The following is a 23344-nucleotide window of genomic DNA, read 5'->3' on the forward strand; positions in this document are numbered from 1 at the left end:
ATACCAAAATCAGATGAAGACACACACAAAAAACAGAAATACAGGCCAATATTTCCGATGAAAACAGATGCAAAAATCCTCAACAAAACACTAGCAACCCAAATTCAACAATACATTAAAAAAAATCATTCACCAAGATCAAGTGGGATTTATTCCTGGGTTGGAAGGGTGGTTCAATATTTGCAAATCAATCAACGTGATAACATCAACTAACAAGAGAATACGAAAGAACTACAGGATCACTTCAAAAGACACAGAAAAAGCATTTGATAAAGCACAACATCCACTCATGATTTTTTTAAAAAAACATCTCTAAAAAGCAGGTTTAGAGGAATACCTCACTATAACGAAGGCCATACATGAAAAAAAAAAAAAAAACCCACACTTAATATCATACTAAATGGGGAAAAACTAAGAGCTTTATTTCTATAATTAGAATAAGACAGGTATGTCCACTCTCACCACTTTCATTCAACACAGACTGGAAGTCCTACTCACAGGAACCAGACAACAAAAACAAAGGTATCCCAATTGGCAAGGAAGAAGTCAAACGTTCGCTATTTGCAGATTACCTGATATATAGGAAACCTGAAAGAATCCACAAAAAAACTGCCAGAATTGATAAACAAATTCAGTAAAGTTACAGGATAACAAAATCAATGTACAGAAATCTGTTTCATTTCTATACAGCAAACAAATCATTTGAACAACGAAGCAGCAGAAAGAGAAATTAAGGAATCAATCCCACTTACATCTGCACCCAAAGCAAGATACCTAGGTATAAACCTAACCAAAGAAGTGAAAGACCTGTACTATGAAAACTATAAAACAGTAAAGAAACCGAAGATGACACAAAGAAATGGGAAGACATTCCATGCTCATGTACTGGAAGAACAAAAATTGTTAAAATGCCTATACCACCAAAAGCAATGCACACAATTAAAGCAATCCCTATCAAAACGCCAGCACCATTTTTACAGAGCTAGAACAAACAATCCTAACATTTGCATGGAACCACAAAAGACCCTGAATAACCAGAGCAACCTTGAAAAAGAAAAGCTGGGGCACCTGGGTGGCTCAGTAAGGTAAGCCTCTGCCTTCAGCTCAGGTCATGATCTCGGGGTCCTGGGATCGAGCCCCACATCGGGCTCTCTGCTCAGCAGGGGGCCTGCCCTCCCTTTCTCTCTGCCTGCCTCTCTGCCTGCTTGTGATCTCTCTCTCTCTCTCTGTCAAATAAATAAATAAAATCTTAAAAAAAAACAACAACACAGCTTTAAAAAAAAAAAAAGCAAAGCTGAAGGCATCACAATTATAGACTTCAAGATATATTACAAAGCTGCAATAATCAAAACACTATAGTACTGGGACAAAAACAGACACACAGATCAATAGAACAGAACAGAACAGAAAACCCAGAAATGGACCAGTTACATGGCCAATTAATCTTCAACAAAGCAGGAAACAATAGCCACTGGGAAAAAAAGACAGTCTCTTCAACAAATGGAACTGGGAAAACTGAACAACATGCAGGGAAAAAAAAAAAAAAAAAAAAAAAAAGGAACTAGGATCATTCTCTTTCATCATATACAAAAATAAACTCAAAGTGGATTAAAGACCTAAAAGTGAGATCTGAAACCATAAAAGTCCTTGAAGAAAGCACAGGCAGTAATTTCTTTGACATCAGCCATAGCAACTTTTTTCTAGATAGGTCTCCTGACGCAAGGGAAAGAAAAGTAAAAATGAGCTATTGGGACTGCAGCAAAACAAAAAGCTCTGCACAGCAAAGGAAACAATCATCAAAACTATAAGGCAACCTACAGAATGGGAGAAGATATTTGCAAAGGACATATCTGGTAAAGGGTTAATATGCAAACTATACAAAGATCTTATACCATAGCCACCCTAAACACAAATAATCCAATTAAAAAATGGGCAGAAGACATGAATAGAAACTTTTCCAATGAAGATATGTAAGTAGCCAAAAGACACACGAAAAGATGCTCGGCATCACTCATCATCAGGGAAATGCAAATCAAAACTACAGTATCACCTCAAACCTGTCAGAATGGCTAAAATCAGCAACATAAGAAACAACAGGTATTGGTAAGGATGTGGTTAAACAGGAAACCTCTTGTACTGGTGGCGGATATGCAAACTGGTGCAGACACTGGAAAACAGTATGGAAGTTCCTCAGGAAGTTAAAAATAGAACTACCCTATGATCTAGTAATTGCACTACTAGGTACTGACCCAAAGAATACAACTAATTCAAAGGGATACATGCGCCCCTGTGTTTATAGCAACATTATCTATAATAGCCGAATTATCAAAACAGCCCAAGTGTGCATCAACTAATGAATGAAGCAGATGTGTGCGTGTGGGGTGTGTGTGTGTGTGTGTGTATATATATAATGGAATATTATTCAGCCATAAAAGACAATGAAATCTTGCCATTTGCTATGATGTGGACGGAGCTAGAGAGTATTATGCTAAGTGAAATAAGTGAGTCAGAAAAAGCCAAACACCAGATGATTTCACTCATATGTGGAATTTAAGAAACAAAAGAGCAAAGGCAAACCAAGAAACAGACTTAACCTTAGAAAACAAACTGATACTTACCAGAAGGAAGGTCAAGGGAATAGGCTAAATAGGTATGGGGATTAAGGAGTGCATCTGTTGTGATGGGCACTGGGTAATGAATGGGAAGTGTTGAATCACTATATCGTACTCTGAAACTAATATCACACTGTATGCTGACTAATTGGAATTTAAATAAAAACATTAAAAAATAACTGATATAACTTTCCAAGAATAATTCTTACTATATTTACTTGGACAGATGACGTTATACGGAGGAACAAAATTAACTTTATTTAGAGAAGGTATGATAATATACACAGAAACCTGAGAATCTGATTTTTAGATCTAGTAAGAACAGATGTGTGGGAGATGGCAACCCATTAAAATTATCTGTACCTAAACAGACGTACCATATCATCCAGCAATTCCACTTGTCTGTATATTTTCAAAGGAAAGAAAACCATATCTGAAAACAGATCTCAAAACCACATCTCAAAGAGATATCTATATTCCCGTGTGCAATGCAGCATTACAAACAGCGAAGGTATGGAAACAACGTTTAAGTATCTGTCAAAAGATGGATCAAGAAAAGTGCGCCTAAGTGGCTCAGTTAGTTAAGCATCTGCATTTGGGTCAGTTTATGATCCTGGGGTCCTGGGACTGGACCCCACGTCTAGCTCCCTGCTCAGTGAGGAGTCTCCCTTCTCCATGCCCTTTCCCCTTCTTGTACTCCCTCTCTCAAATAAATAAAATCTTAAAAAAAAAAAAAAATCAAGAAAATGTGATATATAAATATAATGGACTAGTATTTCAGCGTTAAAAAAGGAAATCCTGTCATATACAACAACAACACGGATAAACGTGGAAGGCATTATGCTACGTGAAATAAGCCAGACAGAGAAAGACAAACAGTGTTTGATATCATATATGTGTAGGACCTCATGGGGAGAGGGCATATATGAGGTGATGGGTATGTTAATTAACTTGATGGGAGAAAACCTTTCACTATATGTATGTATATCAAATCACACACTGTGCAGTTTATCTTAATTTTATTTGCCAATTACACTTCAATAAAGCTGAAAAATAACCCAAGCCAGATTAATGATGAAATTTAACCAAAAAAATTTTAAAGAAACAAAAAAAATACCCTACACTTCCATTTCTACAATAGGCCTCCTTTTTGTCTTTCAAACATAAATTCAGTACCACAAAGCCACTATAGTTGGTAACACCTCTTTATTAGAATGACCCAGCAACACACATGAACTCCACTCCATCAGCACTCCATCAGCCCCAACTGACTTTTATCACTGGCTCCTTCTCTCCACTTAGGACTCAGCCCAAGTAACTCTTATTCAGAGAGGCCTACCTTAATCACTCCTGTTAAAATAAGTATTCCCTCACTTTTGTCTTAATCATGGTCTTCCTGCATAATCCTATGAAGGTAATGTGGGGACAGGGCCCTCAGGGTTTATAAAGCGATAGTAAATTATTTCTACATTTATTAACAGAAGACTTTCTATATAAAGAAACTTTCACTGAACTATTTGGTTACCTAGCAGTAGCCACTAACCATGAATGACTACTTAAATTTACATTTTAAAATTCTATATTCATAAATATAGTCATATAAATCAGCTGTAAGTAACATTCTATAGCTAGGTAGAGAGGGAGGCATTTTTGCTTTTCTTAAATTTTTACCTGAAAATGAACACCCTTGTTGTAAGTACTGGAATAGGGATTTTTCAATCTTTTCATATGCTTACAGTATCATCTTTTGTCATCTAATAATTATATACTCTGCCATAAATTCTGTTCTCATCAGTTTGTTTTGTTTAATCTTAACAGGAACTAAAATTTACCAAATGAATGAATCAATGGAGGGAGGGCCCTGTCCCCACAGTACCTTTACAAGATTAAAAGATCAATGCCAACAACTTCTCATCAGAAATAATGAAAGCCAGAAGACAATGGAATATAAATTTCAAAGTGATCAAATAACAAAACAGAATTCCATGACCAGCAAAAACTCTCATTAAAAATAAAGGTGAGGGGCGCCTGGGTGGCTCAGTGGGTTAAAGCCTCTGATCCCAGGGTCCTAGGATCGAGCCCTGCATCGTGCTCTCTGCTCAGCGGGGAGCCGGCTTCCTCCTCTCTCTCTGCCTGCCTCTCGGCCTACTTGTGGTCTCTGTCAAATAAATAAATAAAATCTTAAAAAAATAAATAAATAAACAAATAAAGGTGAGAGGGCACCTGGGTGGCTCAACTGGTTAAGTATCTGCCTTCAACTCACGTCATGATCCCAGGGTCCTGGGACAGCGTCCCACCTCAGGCTCCCTGCTCTGCAGGGAGCCTGCTTCTCCCTCTGCCTCTGCATGTCTCATGAATAAATAAATAAAATCTTTAAAAAAATAAAGGGGCACCTGGGTGGCTCAGTGGGTTAAAGCCTCTGCCTTCGGCTCGGGTCACGATCCCAGGGTTGTGGGATCGAGTTCCGCATCAGGGTCTCTGCTTAGCAGGGAGCATGTTTTCTCCTCTCTCTCTCTCTCTTTCTGCCTGCCTCTCTGCCTACTTGTGATTTCTGTCAAATAAATAAAATCTTTAAAATTTAATAAATAAAGAAAGAATTATTTTATTTGTGAGAATGGGGCGCCTGGGAGGCTCAGTCAGTTAAGCACCCAACTCTTGGTTTTGGCTCAGATCGTGATCTCAGGGTCGTGAAATCAAGCCCTATGTCCAACTCCACACTAGGCCTGGAGCCTGCTTCAGATTTCTCTTTCTCCCCCTTGAACCCTCTCCCCCCTCAAAAAACTAAATAAAAAAGTAAAAACTAAAAGTGAGAAAACCTCTGCTTCAGCTAGTAACAGACCAGTAATCTCACTAAGAACTAGAAAATTTTAGGGGAAAAAGAAAATCAGAACTTCTCATTTTGAAGGCAGCAGAGAGCACTGAAGTAGTAACAGAAGGAGCGAAGTCTCCATGGAAAGAACAACTCTGGAGAGGGAGTTGAGTTTTGTAGCCTCTTTAACCTTGGCACCTTTGCTGATTTGGCAAAAATCAGCAGTTGGCAAGAGGCTAGGATTAACACTGGCAGGTGAAGACTCTGATCCACAAGGTAATGAAATTCTCACATGCATCTTCTCAAGGTGGATAAAATCCCTAGATTAGTAGGGTATCCAAACCTGAGTGTGCATAAAGTCTTACTCAGTGGGCACACACCCATGTGTGTTTTGGGGGGGAAGGAGAGCAGATGAAGTGTCCAGGAATCCTGGCACCCCTGGTACCACTCATGGTAGCCCTGAAACTAAACACACCTTACAAAAATAGATGTACAAATATAACAGTATTTTTCCCCCAAAAAGTAGTTTTAAATTTATATTTGGGGTAAACTCTGATTACTTAATATTTTACTCTCATACCAACTTATAACGGATTTTCCATCCCACTGCCAAGAATAAATGTCTATGTGTTACATCTTTTATCACACAACTTAGCAAAATCTTCCATACACAAAACCAAAATGTTCTAAAATTAAACTGAAAAGGCTTTTTCAAGTACAGCAAACATAAAAGGACTGAGATCAAGAGGTGACTCTACTATGCCTTTCAAATGGTGACACATGGAAGGAATATTTTAATCTTAAGAAAAAGTAAAACTAAAACAATGCATTATAACAACTATCTATGAATGTTCTGCAAAAAACTAGGCATTCTACATCAAGAGTTAGGAGAAATCTTAAATATAGTCATTAAAGGCTGCAGATAGTTCAGGTTTGGAGACAAACATATCAAATGAAACTTCCTAATATACAGCAAGTACTGTTTCACTACGTAAAATCTTAATCACATTTAATGCATATAAAATATGTGAAGGAGATAATGCTCAGAATCCCATTAAATTGTATGTATGTCTGACTTCACTTACAATGATACGGGTGATCACTTTTAAGTAAGGTAAGTTAAAACACTTACCTGGGTTTCATATAAGTGGGCAATGTGAAACTGAACTGCAAAGATGATGGAAAAAAAATCAATACCAATATAATAGTGTTTGGGGTAAATTATGTAATAATATAAAATGTCAAACATAAGCACAATCTACACTATAGAGATTAAATAATGAGACATAACTTTTATTTTTAATAAAACATTATACAAGCAAACACACTAAAGAACATGAACATAAGACGCCACATATGCCACATGTTGGTGGCACTGTTGGTCACTATCAAATTTTGTCAGTATAATTATTACAATTTACATTAAAATCTATAGCAAGTTGACTATACTCCTTACAAAGTTCAAAACTGCAAGATGAAGCAAACAGAGAAAACTCCTATAATCTATGCATTTCAAAACACGGTATTTAAACACTGAGTTCCAAGTCAATAATATAGTAAAGTCAATATTTGATTTAGAAAAAAATATATATATATAAACCAAAGAAAGCCTCTAATTCCTTATACCACATTTCATAACAACATTTATAAAGAAGTCATGAAGCAGGATGATGCTCATAAAAGCCAAAAACCACTTAAAAGGCAAGAATAGTAACAGTCCCAAGATGAACAAATATGTCTGGAAAATCAAGTAAGAATATAGTTCAGCTTTTGTTTGCAGCTCTCCTTGATACTGCATCAACAAAGTATGAATGATTCAACAAAAGCCAACAATGAACCAGGAATCAAAGCTGGATTCTAGCTACTACAATACTGTTTCATTCTTCAATGACAACTCTTTTTGTTTTTTTTAATGTTCTATCTACCTGGATTTCAGGAGTCTGGGAGCCTTTCAAATTTATATGCAAAAATGTTTTGTGTGGATCCTTGAAAATAAGTTCCACAGGACTACCATCAAGTATTCACTGCTGAATGCACCATGAACTAACTCTGTCAGTGATTCCTCTAACTGTAAGATGCACCTGGGAAGCCTGTTAAAAATAGAGATTCCTGGGACACCTGGGTAGCTCAGTTGGTTGAGCTGCTGCCTTCAGCTCAGGTCATGATCCCAGCGTCCTGGGATCGAGTCCCACATCGAGCTCCTTGCTCGGCAGGGAGTCTGCTTCTCCCTCTGTCTCTGCCTGCCATTCTGTCTGCCTGTGCTCGCTCTCTCTCTGACAAATAAATAAAATCTTAAAAAAAAAAAAAATAGAGATTCCTGAGATTATGATTCAGTGTGCCTGGAATATGCCCTGCAAAGTCGCCTTTTTAATCAGTTCTGCAACAGACTCTTATACCTGTTCCCTAGACTAATATCTGGGAAGAACTAAACTAAGTAACCATAAAGAACAAAACAAATGAAATACTTAATGAACTTTAAAATCAAACATTTTTAGATCAAAAGTAAAACTGCATCTTTCCATAAATAATTGTTAAATATTACACATTAACTAATCAGAGATGAAGCAAAATAAAAATATCTTTAGAAGATGAAATCAGCTTTTTGTGAACGATGCATAAAAATAATAAAAGTTCTACATATATAGATAAACTCGCTGTATCTGTTGAGGGCTTTTCTTATTTTCCATCCCCCTTTTCCAACACAGTTCTCCCTTCAGATTCCAGTTCCAAATTTTACCTCACTACATCAATGGAGAGAGATTGGGTTACAGGTTAAGAGAATGAGAAAGAGATGGAAAACTCTATTCTCATCTTCCCCAATCTTCTTACTTCTCGAATTAATGTGAAAAGGAAGAAAAGAACAGCAACTAGCTAGCATCCTACCATCACCCCAAACTTCCTCCTAGCTCAGTCCCTTGCCCCTCTGTCTAGGGCTTTCCTATGCAATGAATTACTAAATCCAATGTCATTTTTTGTAATGTGAAAACCACTACATATTTAAATCCTTCGAAGTCCTCTTCAAGTGGAACATAACCATACAACTAAGAAAAAACTCCACTTGGCTACGTCTCAATTAGAAGAGGAAATGGTTAACAAATATTGCTTTAAAATGTTCTGAAATGAACTTTATTCAGAAATTATACATTATTTTTAGAATTAAAAGAATTAATTAAATCTAGAGGAAACAATTTTATCCCAAGGGGCCATCATATAATAAAGTCTCACCACGCCACGATTCTACTTTTTAAAACACCAACTGTAATTAACCCCTCTTAAAAAGTTCTAGAAGCAGTAAGTATATATACTTACTTTTTAATTGCATCAATGAATTGTGCCATAAGATAAAAATATCTCATATAGACATTTTTTAAAAGCTTACTTTCCTTTCTATAACCTTCTGATCTTTGCAGTATCACAAGTAATATGTAAGATTTCAAAGAACAGTCAAGGTCTCTGGCATGCACAAATAGGTGATGATGTTAAAAATTCAAAGAGAAATAAGCTTTGCAAAGATAGTAAGAGCCTGGTACTTCAATAGTAATAATACCTGGCTGAAAGTACATCGTCTACATTTGTTAGTGCTCTGTAAGACATCAGCCATTATTGTGGTTATCATGTAATCACACAGAGACAGCCTAAAATAAACTACCCAAATCAACTGAATTATAATGGCCTAATGTCTCTAAATAAAGCACATTCCCTTCCATCACAGTAACCAGCCTTGTAGCACAGAAAGTCCTGAAACCAGGCAAACTCCTCAGTCCTAGGAAAAACAGGATGTTGGTCACCCTCCCTCCTATTTCCTTTCTCAACAACCAACAGAGATAGAGACAGAGTAAACTTAAAGATGTATTCATTATGGTTCAAATCATCCTCTTCATGTTCAACAGGTAGTTTTCTGTCCAACGGTGCTCATTCTACAGATGTAGGTGCTCTCCCCTCAAGCAAGAGCAATGACTTACAACTGAGATTTAACTTCAACAGGACAGAATAAAGTGAGGATGAGGATTTACCAAAATATTTAGTTTGGCATTTATGAAACATCCCTCTGAAGTTATCATTCAAACTGACATATTAGTCAGTTATGAGACTTTGCTTTAAGATACTAGATATAATCAATCAAATGAAAAGGAGCTGTTTTCTCATTCCTATATAATTAAGGAAATATAAATTAACATTTCAGTAAGTTAAATTCTAATCTAATCTCATCTCAGAAACTAAAATATTGCTGCACTTGTTACCTTCCCACCATTTGTTCTGCCAATACACTGATTAGTTTCATTTTAAGAAAACAGAAATCTTTTATGTTTTCTCAGAAAACTGCCTCTAGTAGAAGTAAGAGATAATTGGTCTGGTTTAGATGATGATTTCATTCAAACCAGGTCTTAATTCATGTAATATCAAGTTACATCCTAATTTCTATAGCCTTTTTCATGTACTCCATCATTTTCTTAGGCATTTTTAACACTGACACTACTTTTCACTTAATGGCATTCTCTAGCATTAGAACATGAGTCACTCAGAGCAAAATACCTAGAATCCTTTGACCTGAAATTTTCATTAAGAATGATTCAACTTTTTATACCTATTTTTCAAGAAAGTTTTAAAGAAATCCAGCTTGAACTCAATGAATATCCTTAAAACTTTTATTGGCTGCTTTACACTAAATATGCCAACACATACTTATTGATAAACACATCATAATCAAACCAAACTGCTTCTGGAAAGAAACACACACAGAAGCAGAAAATAACTGCCTGGGGGAAAAAAGAAAAAAAACAAAAAACAAAAAAACAACAACAAACAAAACAAACTACCCACTGCAGCAGAAGATGTTTTTCACACACATTCCTTTTTAATGAATTGAAAACTGTCGCTTCAAACTTTATATATATGTAAAATTACAATAAAAAACAAAGAATGCATTCATAATTATCAATCATTTTTTAATACCACACAGCAGGAATCAGTCAGCTAATCACTTAAGAATCTTTGCATATTCATTTTTCCTAAAAGACTGGTAAACCCCATTTTTATTCCCCAATTCATCTACAATATAATTAATGCACAAATAATCAATTTTGTTCATTAGTACGGACAATTTTAATTCAACAATGCAGTTCACTGGCATATCTATTTTAGACAGAAGCTTTTCACAATAATTGGTCTCACATGTTCCATTTGTACAAGTAGCCATGGCAACCAATACAGTTAGATCCAACAATTCGAGAAGAAAAATTACACAGGACCTTATCACTAGCATCACTATCAACATCATCATCATTACTACTATTTGCCATGAGGTGATCTGAATACATGTAGAAAACTATTACTTAAAAATACTTACTTTCAGCATTGGACAAAGTGCAGGGATTGCAGTCAACCAAAGCTAACTGAAAATGCTGCAAGAAGAGATGAGAAAATCAGTGCACTAAATTCAGTCATATAAATGTGTCTTAATTTTCAGGTATAAAACGTTTAACATAATCATGAAACTACGCTATGCAAATAGAACATACTGGACAACCAACTAGAATCACTTTGTACATTTATTGCTGATAACAGGCTGCTGGGTTACTTTCTTGAGACAGCTGAGAATGTAGAATTAAAAACTTTATCAAATTATCCTATGTATAACTGTTTTTATGAAACTTCAAGTAAACAGTATCAGCTATAGAGCAGTTTAAATAGCTTAATCATTACTTTAAAAACAAAGTAAAAGTTCAATGGTATTAATGTCAGAACACCACTGTTTATCTCAAAATGAGACATGAACTTCAGAAACAAATGAAATATATGACAATATAAGGCTAACACTATCTACCCTTATTGATTCTCCAATAATCATTTTATCTGGTGCTTTAAGATTTTATTTATTTGTTAGAGAGAGAGGGAGAGAGAACAAGCAGGGGGAGGGAAAAGGAGAAGCAGACTCCCCACTGAGCAGGGAGTCTGCGGCAGGGCTTGATCCCAGAATCCTGAGTTCATGACCCTAGTAGAAGGCAGATGCTTAACCAACTAAGCCACCCAGGGGCCCCTGTACTTGGTGCCTTTTAAAACTACTTGAAATAGTACCAGGAATGCATCAAATAGCCTATCTTGAAGTTCATCTATGAAATATAATTATCTTTTTAGAATGCACCTACTATTCTTTGTGTAGGCAATATTAAACCACTAACTTTACAATATCCATGTATAATAACATCATTATCAGCCTCACCAAAAAAATACATGTATAACACTAATTTCTAAGAATACAAATCACAATCAAGAACACGGGGTAACATTTGACATCTACTTTATCAACATTAAACCTAGTATATAAACTAAGAAAAAAAAAGAAACAAGTACTAGAGTTGGTATAAAATCCTTAGGATTAAAAAAAAGTACATCTCTCTGAACTCTTCTAAAAATTATTTCCATACATGTATATTCAAATTTTCTGAGTCCCTACAAGATTTTAGCATTAAAAGTAATAACCACCCAGAGTGTAAACCCATTTCAAAAAATTGACCACAGGGGCGCCTGGATGGCTCAGTGGGTTAAAGCCTCTGCCTTTGGCTCAGGTCATGATCCCAGGGTCCTGGGATTGAGCCCCGCATCGGAGTCTCTGCTCATCGGGGAGCCTGCTTCCTCCTCTCTCTCTCTGCCTGCCTCTCTGCCTACTTGTGATCTCTGTCAAATAAATAAATAAAAATCTTTAAAAAAAAAAAAAAAGTTGACCACAATAAGCTCACTCCTATCCACAATCCAAATAGCTAAATAGTTGTATTTTTTATAACTACTGGACAAACTGAAAAAGACTTTATCAAGAGAAAGAATGATTAGCAAGTTTTCAGTACTGTATTTCAATACAGAATGAACAAAACTGCACTTGGTCAACGAGAACCCTCAATTAACAAAAATAAACTAATGTCAGCTACCGGTGTTAAAGTAAAAGGAAGGTTAGAAGGAACTGTTTGGTATGAACACAGTAGCTATCATATTCCTTCACAAATGTGTTATGTGCAAGCATGAGGCTGGCCTACATTTGCAGTACTCTTCAAAATTTAAGGGCTGTAATATTCTGAATGGGAAAACCACTAACAAAATGACTATGACCCTTAAGTAGTAAATATTTAATTCATTTAACAAATGTTTGTCAAGTTATCTATAATGCCCTTAGGACAATGCAGGCACTAGAAATACAATGGTCAACGAAACAAAAGTGAAACTTATTTGTCATGGCTGACTAAGTGAAAAAAAAAAAATTCCAACATCTGAACACTTTAAGAACTGCTTTTATTAAAAAGAAACAAAACAACAAAGAACTGCATTTATTCTGCCTTGGCCTACTAAGCAGACTGTATATACGCTCAAACAACCCTTTAATGTGCTATCACAGCAACAGAAACCAGACTATTTAACTGAGTATTTGTATACTTGAATCAAATATAACACTGTGTATCAACTCTATCTCAATAAAGAAAATAAAAAGTGAGCATTATGAAAGCAAAGCTTGCTTTATAACCACTTGCCTTCCCCTGGACAAAAACAGCAGCACAGTAGCCACACATTCAGATTGTACTACACTTCTGAGTCTAATTTATCCCATCGGCATACATAAAGAAGAGAAGACACTTTTCCTAACTGAGCCATCAAAGGATACAAACTGACCTGCAAAGAAAGACTTCAAGATGGCAGTATTTAAGTTTTACCATTACAAAGACATCTCACAAAGAGCAGAGAGATGCATAATTCGAATTGCCTAGACTACACTTCATCTATCAATATGCAAAGCCCTGCAATGAAACCTGGCAGAAGCAATTCTGGACCATGTTATATGTAAGTATTAATCAATCTTAAAAGCACCAATGAAGCCAGTGATGTACCTTTTCAAATCCACAACATCATGAAATATTGAGTATTTCCAAACAGTGACAATATAGAAAAATTACCTGGCAACAGAAATATATTCAAAAACATACATGTGAAAATGAAGGAACTTACAGAATAATTACTAAGTATAAGAAACTAAGAAAAGCCACATAAAACTACCCCATAAAAAGAAAAACAATGATACACTTCCAATAAACTGAAGGGAAATGAAAGACTGGGGTGGGGAGAACATGACCTCAGAGTTTCATTTTTCATATCTAAACCAGATGTAAAATAGATATACCTATTAACATGTAAGCCAGCAGAAATGACTATCAATTATAATAATTAGCCCTGAGATCTGAAAATACCATGGTAAAATATCCAGCACCCATCCGTGCAAACAAACAGAAGAATCTAAGAAACACCTGCACCTTGCACGGAAATACTGCAGTAATGAAACTGACTACTGCTGTGTGGAATAGTTATCATGCGGTAGAGGCTTCTGCAGTTCAAAGACTATATACAAACCTCAAGGCAGAAAACATTCTACAGAAAATTAATTTCCAAGCAAGATTTACCTAACATATTTTTTTAATGTTATGGCAATTTTCTTTTTATAGAGCACTTCTGGTCCAATTTAACAAAAAGGATCTATTCATAAAAATTTCTGTTGACATCTTAATTACCAAAGTCACCTTTTGTTTTAAAAGCTTTTGATTTGTTCAATATTTCAAAATAACTTCATAGCATTTTGCTTTATATAGATTAAGGAATATGATTTCTAACTGGAGGAGGACAATCTATATTCATGTAATTAACACATAAAACTGAGATTTCAAGACTTTCTTTTCAAATTGTTTAAGAGTTCTAGCTGTATAGTCTGTGATTATCTCACAAATCTTTTCAATTGTAGAACCCTTCAACTATATTCCCAATCCTGAAGACAAGCAGTGATAAAACTTTTTTTGTGGTAATTAACAAATTACTTATGTGTGTGTAAGTTATTAAAATTTATAAGTTATTAAAATTTAGAGCAATGTTTGGATTCGAGATTCAATCTTGGATGTTCTGACTCAGTGGGCTAGGGATAACACCCTGTAAACCAAAAAAAAAGCTTCTACGAGTTACTCCTATGCACAATCAGGGTTAAATGCCACTATTTTAGTTTTTAAATTGTGTACTTGTTCCCCAAAACTTTACTTCAGACTATGCAGACGAGGTGGGTGTAGTCGATACTGTCGTCTCTATTTAATTAGTGTAGACACAGTCTTTTAGGAATAAAATGGCAACACCAGGCACTCTGCTATGGCTATGCATCTATGGAAATGAATGCACAGCTCAATGAAATGAATGTTCTATTAGAAGTTTAAAAGACAATTCCATAATGTAACCCAAAGGGTGTAAATGAGGGAAAAATGAAAAGAGGTACTTCAGGCTGAGGAAACAAGTTATTTTTACACAACACTTACGAAAGAGGGTTTTATGGATCATTTTAAGAAAGAAGAGGGAAGAGAGGTTGTGTACTCTTCCAAGTCAAGTGGTTCTTTTCCTTTTCATTGTTACAGATTGCCACAATGAATTAAAACCAACAACTTCATTCCTAAACCTAATAGTCTATGATAAATGGATGAGACTAGGGAAAGGTCCTGGGATGTGACAGTACTTCAAGGATTCGGTCTCTGAAAGTGAGATACAGAACTAGAAGTAGAAAGTTCTGGTAGGGTGTTATGAGTCATACTGCTGGGTAAGCTGATCTGGTTGAGGTTCTTTCAAAGCCCTCAAACTCAAGTTCTTCTGATTCTCTGTAACAGAAGATTATTACGACTGTTTTGAAGAGAAACTCTACTGCATACCAGTAACTAATAGCTAATGGATCCTGGCAATCTTCAGTTAAAAAAGAAGTCTCCAATCTGGAGTCCTCTAAAAGTATCCTTAACAAGGAAGTAAAAGAAAAGACACCGTATACTGAAGATGTTCAAAATCTTATTTTCTTTTCACAGTCCTTCTTTATGGCTCCAGACTTCTGTCGGTCTATACAACATCTGACATGCCTCAGGTACTTCCATCTCAACTACTCCCAAAGGACTTATTGCCACTCAGAGTCTTTCCACCTCCCAATCCCAAAACCTGCTGCTACTTTATCACTTACTTTAGTTAACGGAAAAATGAATTAAGTCAATAAATGAGGAATTTGTTTCCACACTGAATCAGTTAATAAATTAACCCTTATGATCTACTGAATGTATTACCTCTCATTCATCCATCCATCCACTGAGAACCCATTTATCCCATGGATCTTGCTCATCTTTTTTTCCTGTTAACAGTGTCTTACCTAGTCTCCCAACTCATTTCTATCATGCTTTACGAAAGGTATAAAATTGACTAGAAATTTTAAAACACTGGTTCTAGTATGTGTCTAATACTGTGTATAAAAATGATCAGAATACAGGATGACTTGTTTCCTAAGCTCTTAAAATCAAGCAGTGTACAATCAATCTGTTTTCACATCAAAATTAAGACTGATATTTACACCAGTAACAAATACAAAGCGAACATGATATATATTTTATAAAGGGGATAAAATGTTGTTTTGGAACATAACCTCTATTTTTAATGTGGCATTAGACACACTGAATGTTTCACAAAGTTGCATTTGAAGACCAAAATATTTATACCATAAATTTAAATAGTTATGGGTAAATACCAAAAATAAACACATTTTGATTAGAAATGATTTCTTATAGTTAAAATATATTTGAGGAGATAAAACTGAACAGGGAAACCTGGACTCACCCTAACTCTTCCATATCAGAGAAAGGTGACTGCACATCTATGAGCAGTCATGTCCTTTTCAAACATGCATTTTTGAGCTTACACTTAAAGCTAAATATGTAATAGAACTCAAGGCAGAAGTAAGTAGCAAATGGAAAAATGAAACTGGGCAGGCAATGTGAAGTGGAGAAAGCATTATGTGGTGGCTAGATAAACCAATTAGGAGATCAACTCATAGTAGAGAATAGTATTTAGGAAAGATTAAAAGGAAAAGTACAAGTTAAAGAGTATAAGAAAAAGGAATAAACAGGGCAATCATTTTTGCCCACAAATAAGTAAAAATGGACAGAAGACAAAGTAAACAGTAATGACCATCCTTTGCCAAAAGGAACAGTGGTATTTCATTCAGGTAAGCTGAGTTCCACTGCTGATGTGAGAATTAAGGAAATATTGTTTAAAGGTACAAACTTGCAATTAGTAGATAACTAAGTCTTACAGAGCTAATGCACAGCACAGAGATTACAGTCAACAATACTGTATCATAAATGCCAAAGCTGCTGAGAGACTCGACCTTCATTGTTCTCAACACAAAAAAGAAATAATTATTACGTGATGTAATAGAGGTGCCAGCTAATGTTACAGTGGTAATCACACTACAACATATAAATGCATCAAATCAACAAGCTGGACACTTAGGACTTACACAATGTCTTATGTCAATTTTATCTAAATAAAACAATTTCCAAAGAATTCAAATTTTCAAAATGCCAGCTAGGAGAGTTAAGCTATTGAGCACCATGAAGTACTAAATAGGGCAGGGGCAAGCATGGAGAAGTAACAGCAACTTTCATGATCTTCAGATACCTGAACTAATAAAAATATGCTGGTAAAACTTCAACAAGGAAGTTTTAGCTATTACAAAGAATATTACAAGTATTTTAGAAATTTAAGGTGCGATTAAAATTAATTAATAGCATACAAATTCTCAGCAAGTATTTTTATAATACACAGAGTTCACAGTATCTTAATTAAATGACTCATCTATTCTACATTTTTTAAAAAGGAGGCATTTTCATAGATTCCAAAAGTGGTTTCCAAAAGGAAATCTATGTCCTCATGCCTATAGTTATCTCTTCTGCCTCAATATCTTGTCATAAAAAAATATGACAATGAAAGTCCTGAGTCTATAAAGGGTCTAAGATGAAATCAGAAGCCTGGAAGTGAAGCAATTCCCAGAGAAAAAGTAAGGTAAAAAAGAAAAAAAAAGTGGAAATGCTATTTCACTCAGCAGTTTCATGCCACATATAATAGTAGAGGGGAGACGAGCTGAAAGAACTGGTGAACAGGAACATGTGGAGAAAACATATGCACTGCCACTCTGTCTAGAAAAAAAAAAATTCTGTTAAAAGGTGATAAATAAAACCAGCCTTTCCAGCAGCCCCCCCCCCCCAGCTCTTCCAGCCCATCCTATTTGAGGCATTTATCATTTTTATAGCCTCTTCCATTTATGTATCTACTCAAGAAATACTCGGGGGGGGGGGGGGAAATACTCGGCACTTGGTGCAATGCCAAACTAACATCTAAGTCTCATTTGAGTTCAGTCCTTTTCCTTTGCATTGTCTCTGCAATTCTCGTCTTCCTACCTCTTTCACAGCAACACTTCAAATCAGCACTTACCATCTTTAAATACCAAATTATGAAGGAACTTACACTAGTATCCAGCCAATTACCCACAGGTTCCCATTAAAAAGCCATATTCTTTATCTTTAAAAACCAAAAAAGTTCCAATGTCGACACAGTCTAGGGAAACTTAAATATGTAAATATTAGGGAGAATTTCTAAATAATCTTCATTAAATTAAATAGATACACTGGCATTAACGACCAAAGAACTGCTATTACATCTTATTTTGCATTTCCTTCCTTCACATGAAGGAAATAATTAAGAGTCTGTCAGGATGTGAAAATTAGAGGCATTATATAAAACCATTTGTCAAAATTAGTGTACTTTTATTGAAGTAATGCTCATACACTGCCACAAATACGCAACAAATGTAACCAATTATCATTAACACCATTAGAAAGTAATGAAATAAAATTCTGAATTAATTATATGGTGTTCAAGAGACAACCGAACCCACCTAGGGGGCATATTATCTCAAGCAGGGAAGAAAAACAATAAACACCATGTAGAAATGTCACCCTGGAATGGACTCTGGTTCAGATAATATTAAACTAGTTAATAAATTAAGAATTGATACTCCTACGACTCACTAAACATGAAATCCTTATTGGCCAATATAACGGAAAAGTAAAGCCGTATCTTTGAAAAGTAAGTTGGGCAATAACTTCACATTTCTGAGGATGGGCAGAGTAGCAAAAATACAAGTATTAAATTCTAGGATGGGCAAATGGATTTCACAAATGTATCTACACTGGTCCCAAATTGAGGGGTTTTAGATATAGACAAACTGGGGACTAAAAAAGAGGGGGCTGAAAAATCTTGTCAGATACTTTCATATATCTATATATGTATGTATATATGTGTGGATGTATGTATATGTATCTATGTCTATAAATTTAATCTTTACAACAATGCTGTAGAGTGGGGATGGTTACTCCAGTACTACAGACTCAAAGAGGTTCAAAAGAATTAAGCATCTTGCCCAAGGTCACACAATTAGTCCTATGGTACGGTCAAATTTTAAAACCAAATTTGCTTGCTCTGAGAGCTGTTTACATAGTACCAAAACAGAATGAATCTGTTTCAGAGATACATTTTGGTAAAAAAAAAAAAAAAAAAAGTTATTACCAGGGATAAAAACAAAACAGGAGGCCCTGAAATCCATTTCCTGTAGTAGATGAAAATAAGAAATCTATTACAAAAATAAACTGCATTTTATTTTATCATTGAGAACCTGTATATGCTATATTCCTCTTCAAGGGTAGTGAAAGAAAATGAGGTGGAGAAGACCTGATCTATAATGGACAGACTGCCCATACCAGCCCACACCAAAATACTCTTTTTATCCACCCCTCACTCCTCCATCAGACAAGAACAGTGCATTCAGGAAATTGAGTCCTGCTCCACTGGGCTTAAATGGTCTAAGAGCAACCACATCTTTGACAAGGAATCAATAGAGAATGGCCAATGGCCCATTTCTGGCCAATGAGATGAAGAGAGAAGTATTCTCGAAAACAACAGGAACTCAGGATCCTTCTCCTTTATGACATGAATGATCAAATATTTACTGAGAACTTATCATATGCCAGCACTATTCTAAGCACCTACACCACTATTCTATAATATCCTTCTATATGAGACATGAAAAATGAATCATCTCACTTTGACTGTATCCTTTGACTTTACTGAATTCATTTATTATTTCTAATAGTTCTTTGGTGGGATTTTTAGGGTTTTCTACATTTCACTTTGATTGTACCTGGCAACCAGGTTTCAGAATAAGCCAACACAGAACAGAGAAGAAAATGAATCCCCGATGAAACCTTGTATAAACTGAATCAACCAATCCTGAAGTTTACACTTCACATTATACAAGCTACTTTTTTACTGTTATTTTAATCAGCTTCAGTTGGTAGTCTCTAAAGTTTCTGGTTATCTACACCAAGAAATGTGCTTCTAGGAAACAGCTTTAGTAGTGGAAAAGTCACCAGAGGTTCCACATCTATCCATATGAAACTAAAGTACTAGCCAGTCCACTTTAGGAAAAGTGGAGGCAAACTAAGGGGAGGGACAAATCACTCCTTCTGATTCCTACCTTCATTTGCATTAAATGATAAGCACTTAGAATACTATACTGAAATACCTCCTCCTTGACTGAAAATGATGATGCCTAAAATTCTTCTTTTGGAAACAGGGAACACTAGAGAGAGAAGTCTTAAAAACAAACAAACAAACAAACAAAACCCCAATGTCATGAGGTAAAGATCAAAGGCAACCTTCTCATTATGGGGAAGAGAAATAGGAAGGACTCCTAAAATTCTTTTCTCTGTTCACATAAATGAAATAAAGATCAGGATGATTATCAAATATTTTAACAAGAAGACTGTACTTAAAACAATTCTGCTAAAATTGCTATGACTTGAAGGTTTGTTAGCCTTGATGCCTGAACAAAAGTGTACACATGAAGTCTCTATTGAACTTGAGTAAGCAGGAACACTTTCAACTCAATGGAGTTGGAACACTGTCCAACACTGTTTCCCTCAATTAAAAAACATTTTTAAGTTATCGCCACCTTCGTGGGAACAAAAGCTTCCGCATCCACAGAATTCTGTAAGACACTTACTGATGTTCAGACAGCCAAATTCTATAACATGGGACATTATGTGATTATCTTTTCCATTCAAATATATTTCCTGAGCAACATGGTTTACCCAAGCTGCTATCAAAAACATGTATGCCACATATAATAGTTATATTGTCACAATATTATAAAATGATCAAATAAATTTATTTTGTATTATTAGACATTTTAAGAATCTCTTAGCTAATGTATACTGTGAATGTCCAAGAGGAGGTTAAAATATGCAAGGTGGCATATTTTCCATTTCAAATCCACTCACATCCCACAGTATACAGTTGACTCTTGAACACAGGTTTTGAACTCCATGGGCCCACTTATATACAGGTTTGCTTTTTATGGGTTTTTTTTTTTTTTCCACAAATGTATTTTCCTTTCCTTATGATTTTCTTAATAACATTTCCTAGCTTGCTTCATTTTAAGAATACAGTACCTGATATATATGTACAGTATGTGTTAAGCAACTAACTCTAGGGTACAGGTGAGGCTTCCAATCAACAGTAGATTATCAGTAGTTACATTGATGAGGAATCCTGACACACAGATTTTCTACTTGGGGGCTGGGGTTGATGCCCATAACCCCCATGTTGTTCAAGGGTCCACTGTGTGAGAAGTGCTGCTCTATATTTGAAGAAATCCGGCTATTTCCAGGCATCCTTTTACTTTCCACACTACCTAATTTTACCTTGGCGCCAATTCCTCAAACTGCACTTACCTTTGACAACTGTGTAATCAAAATACTTCACAATCTACTTGTTTTAGTGTTTTGGGTTGTAAAACACTCTTTCTTATCATCAGCACTGAACCCATGAAAGACAAAAACAGTAGGTTCGTAACTGTCTACTTTAAAGCTTTAGAACAATACAGTTTTTAAAAAACCTTCAATAGTACCTTAGTAGCGAATTCAAATTACAACCTACTGTAAAGTCTCTTTACCATTCTTTATCTCCCTCCCTGCCCTTCAGGATCAAGATAATCTGCAATGGAGATATTTAGAACATAGCAACCATTATATTCCTAAATCCACAAGAACTTAAACTTTTTCCTAGAACTTCTAATCCTTCAAAAAGCAATGCTTTCATTGCACAGGAAAGCACTATTTTCCAAAGCTCAGAAAGACCTAAAGTGATGGCACAGACAGCACAAGAAACTCAATTAAAAAAAAAATAAAAAATACCATATTTCCATAGTAAGTAAAATATTTAACCAACAATGTATTATCTTTTCCTGACAATGTTTATATTCACAAACCGGCAATTCAAATGACTTGCAGAGAATACATTTTAATAATTTAGATATATGAGATGTGCCCTACTGGTAGATGGTAGAGGTCAACAGATTTCTGGGGAGACCCATGTAAATAAATAGGCCAGGATGGGATCACAGACACAGCACCATTATGCAGCTGGACCTGAACTCTATGCTGGCCAATCACTTATAGTGGATTGATTTAGATGTCCAAACTGAGATTGAAACCTTCAAGTTTGTCCTGATGACAAACTTCAATTAAAACTAAGAAAGAAAGAAAGAAAGAAAGAAAGAAAGAAAGAAAGAAAGAAAGAAAGAAAGAAAGAGTATCATCAGTTACCTATGTCTTAGGATCGTAACTACTTTGTACCCTGAAATCCAATCTTGTGTATCCTCTGGTTCACAGCTAATAAAACAGTTCTTTCACCTAAATTTTCAAATTTTCTTTTGGAGTATAAATTCCAACATTTCTCAATGCTCTAATATTTAACAACAACCCATCCCCACAAAAATCCACAAAGTAAAACATTGTATCTTGGAAAAAACCCAAAAACCTACCTTTAAACTAGACTCATAGTCTGTATTCACTTTGAACATAAGCCCAAGTCGTAAATGAATTTCCTTGGCTCGACAAAAGCTGGGATCAACATAAAGCACCTCCTGAAATGCTTTAATTGCCCTGAAAGAATATAGACATAAGATATCTTAACTTTTTAACACTTGCATGAATTTTTGCTTGGTAGCACAGTAAAACTTCTGCTTTATGCAATACGGTTTTAAAGAAAATTTCTTTTACGTGACTATATTATTTAAAAAAAAAAAAAAAAAAGACTGGGCAGTGGCACCTGGGTCTTTTATATAATTGAATGTATATCACCTAATATAATATAAAGGGAAAAGAAAGATCAGATGCATGTATAATCACAATTATTCAAATAATATTTTATGGCTTAATAAAATTCTCAGTTTAAATAGCTGATTTCATTGTTTCTGGAATTTCCTAGGGGAAACAGAGGTAGGACAGATAGTTATAGTTTTGTTTTTTAAAGCAGAAAGATTAATACTGTTTCTAGTCTAATCTATAAGAATGTGTTCATTTAAAACTTTTATCTTTCATATTTAGATTTATAATCCATGTGTACCTTATTCTTTATACGGTGTGAATTCAGATTTCATTTTTTCCATACAGATTTCCAAGAGCCCCTGCATCATTTGTAGTAAAGACCATCCTTACCACAGCTCTGCAGTGCCACTTTGTCCTAAATTAAATGTCCATATTTATGTAGGTTTGTTTCTGGGTTCTCTTATCATCTATCACTTTCCATTGGTCTATTGTCCTATTTTCACCCCAAATTCACAATTTAACTTTTATAAATGGTCTTGATTACCAGTAGAGCAAATACAGCATAAGGAAAGAACACTTTTCACTCAATACATTTTTATACACCTTAATTTGTTCATGTAGATATACTACTTACTAAAAAATTAAAATCATGACAAGGAAAAATGTCTACTTTGAATTTTGAAAATTGTAATAACAGATGTAACAGTAAGTTGAGCATCATTTTAAATCTCTCTACAATATTTAATTAAGGCTTATCCCAAGTACCAGCTAATGTATTCTTCACAAAGCTTTTTATCAACTATTCCCTGCCTCTATTTATCTTAAGGTGGCTATTTAGAATCTTAGAGGATTCTAAAAAGTCAATCTTTTATATAAAA

The 23344-nt window shown here is 35.1% G+C and overlaps 1 protein-coding gene across 12 annotated transcripts in view; it reads right to left on the reverse strand.

Annotated features, from left to right (window-relative positions):
* The window catches only part of LOC309856735 (lysine-specific demethylase 6A), a 179235-nt gene that overhangs the window by 46991 nt on the left and 108900 nt on the right, over positions 1-23344 (reverse strand). For all 12 annotated transcript variants that reach the window (XM_082718217.1, XM_082718210.1, XM_082718218.1 and 9 more), the window contains 3 exons: positions 22181-22301; positions 10769-10823; positions 6554-6588 (listed from right to left, as the gene is read on the reverse strand). In XM_082718217.1, the coding sequence (XP_082574343.1) occupies positions 6554-6588; positions 10769-10823; positions 22181-22301 (211 nt within the window). The remainder of the gene's footprint in view (positions 1-6553; positions 6589-10768; positions 10824-22180; positions 22302-23344) is intronic.

This window comes from Mustela nivalis, assembly GCF_964662115.1.
Source record: "Mustela nivalis genome assembly, chromosome: X".
In the NCBI taxonomy this organism is placed as follows: domain Eukaryota; kingdom Metazoa; phylum Chordata; class Mammalia; order Carnivora; family Mustelidae; genus Mustela; species Mustela nivalis.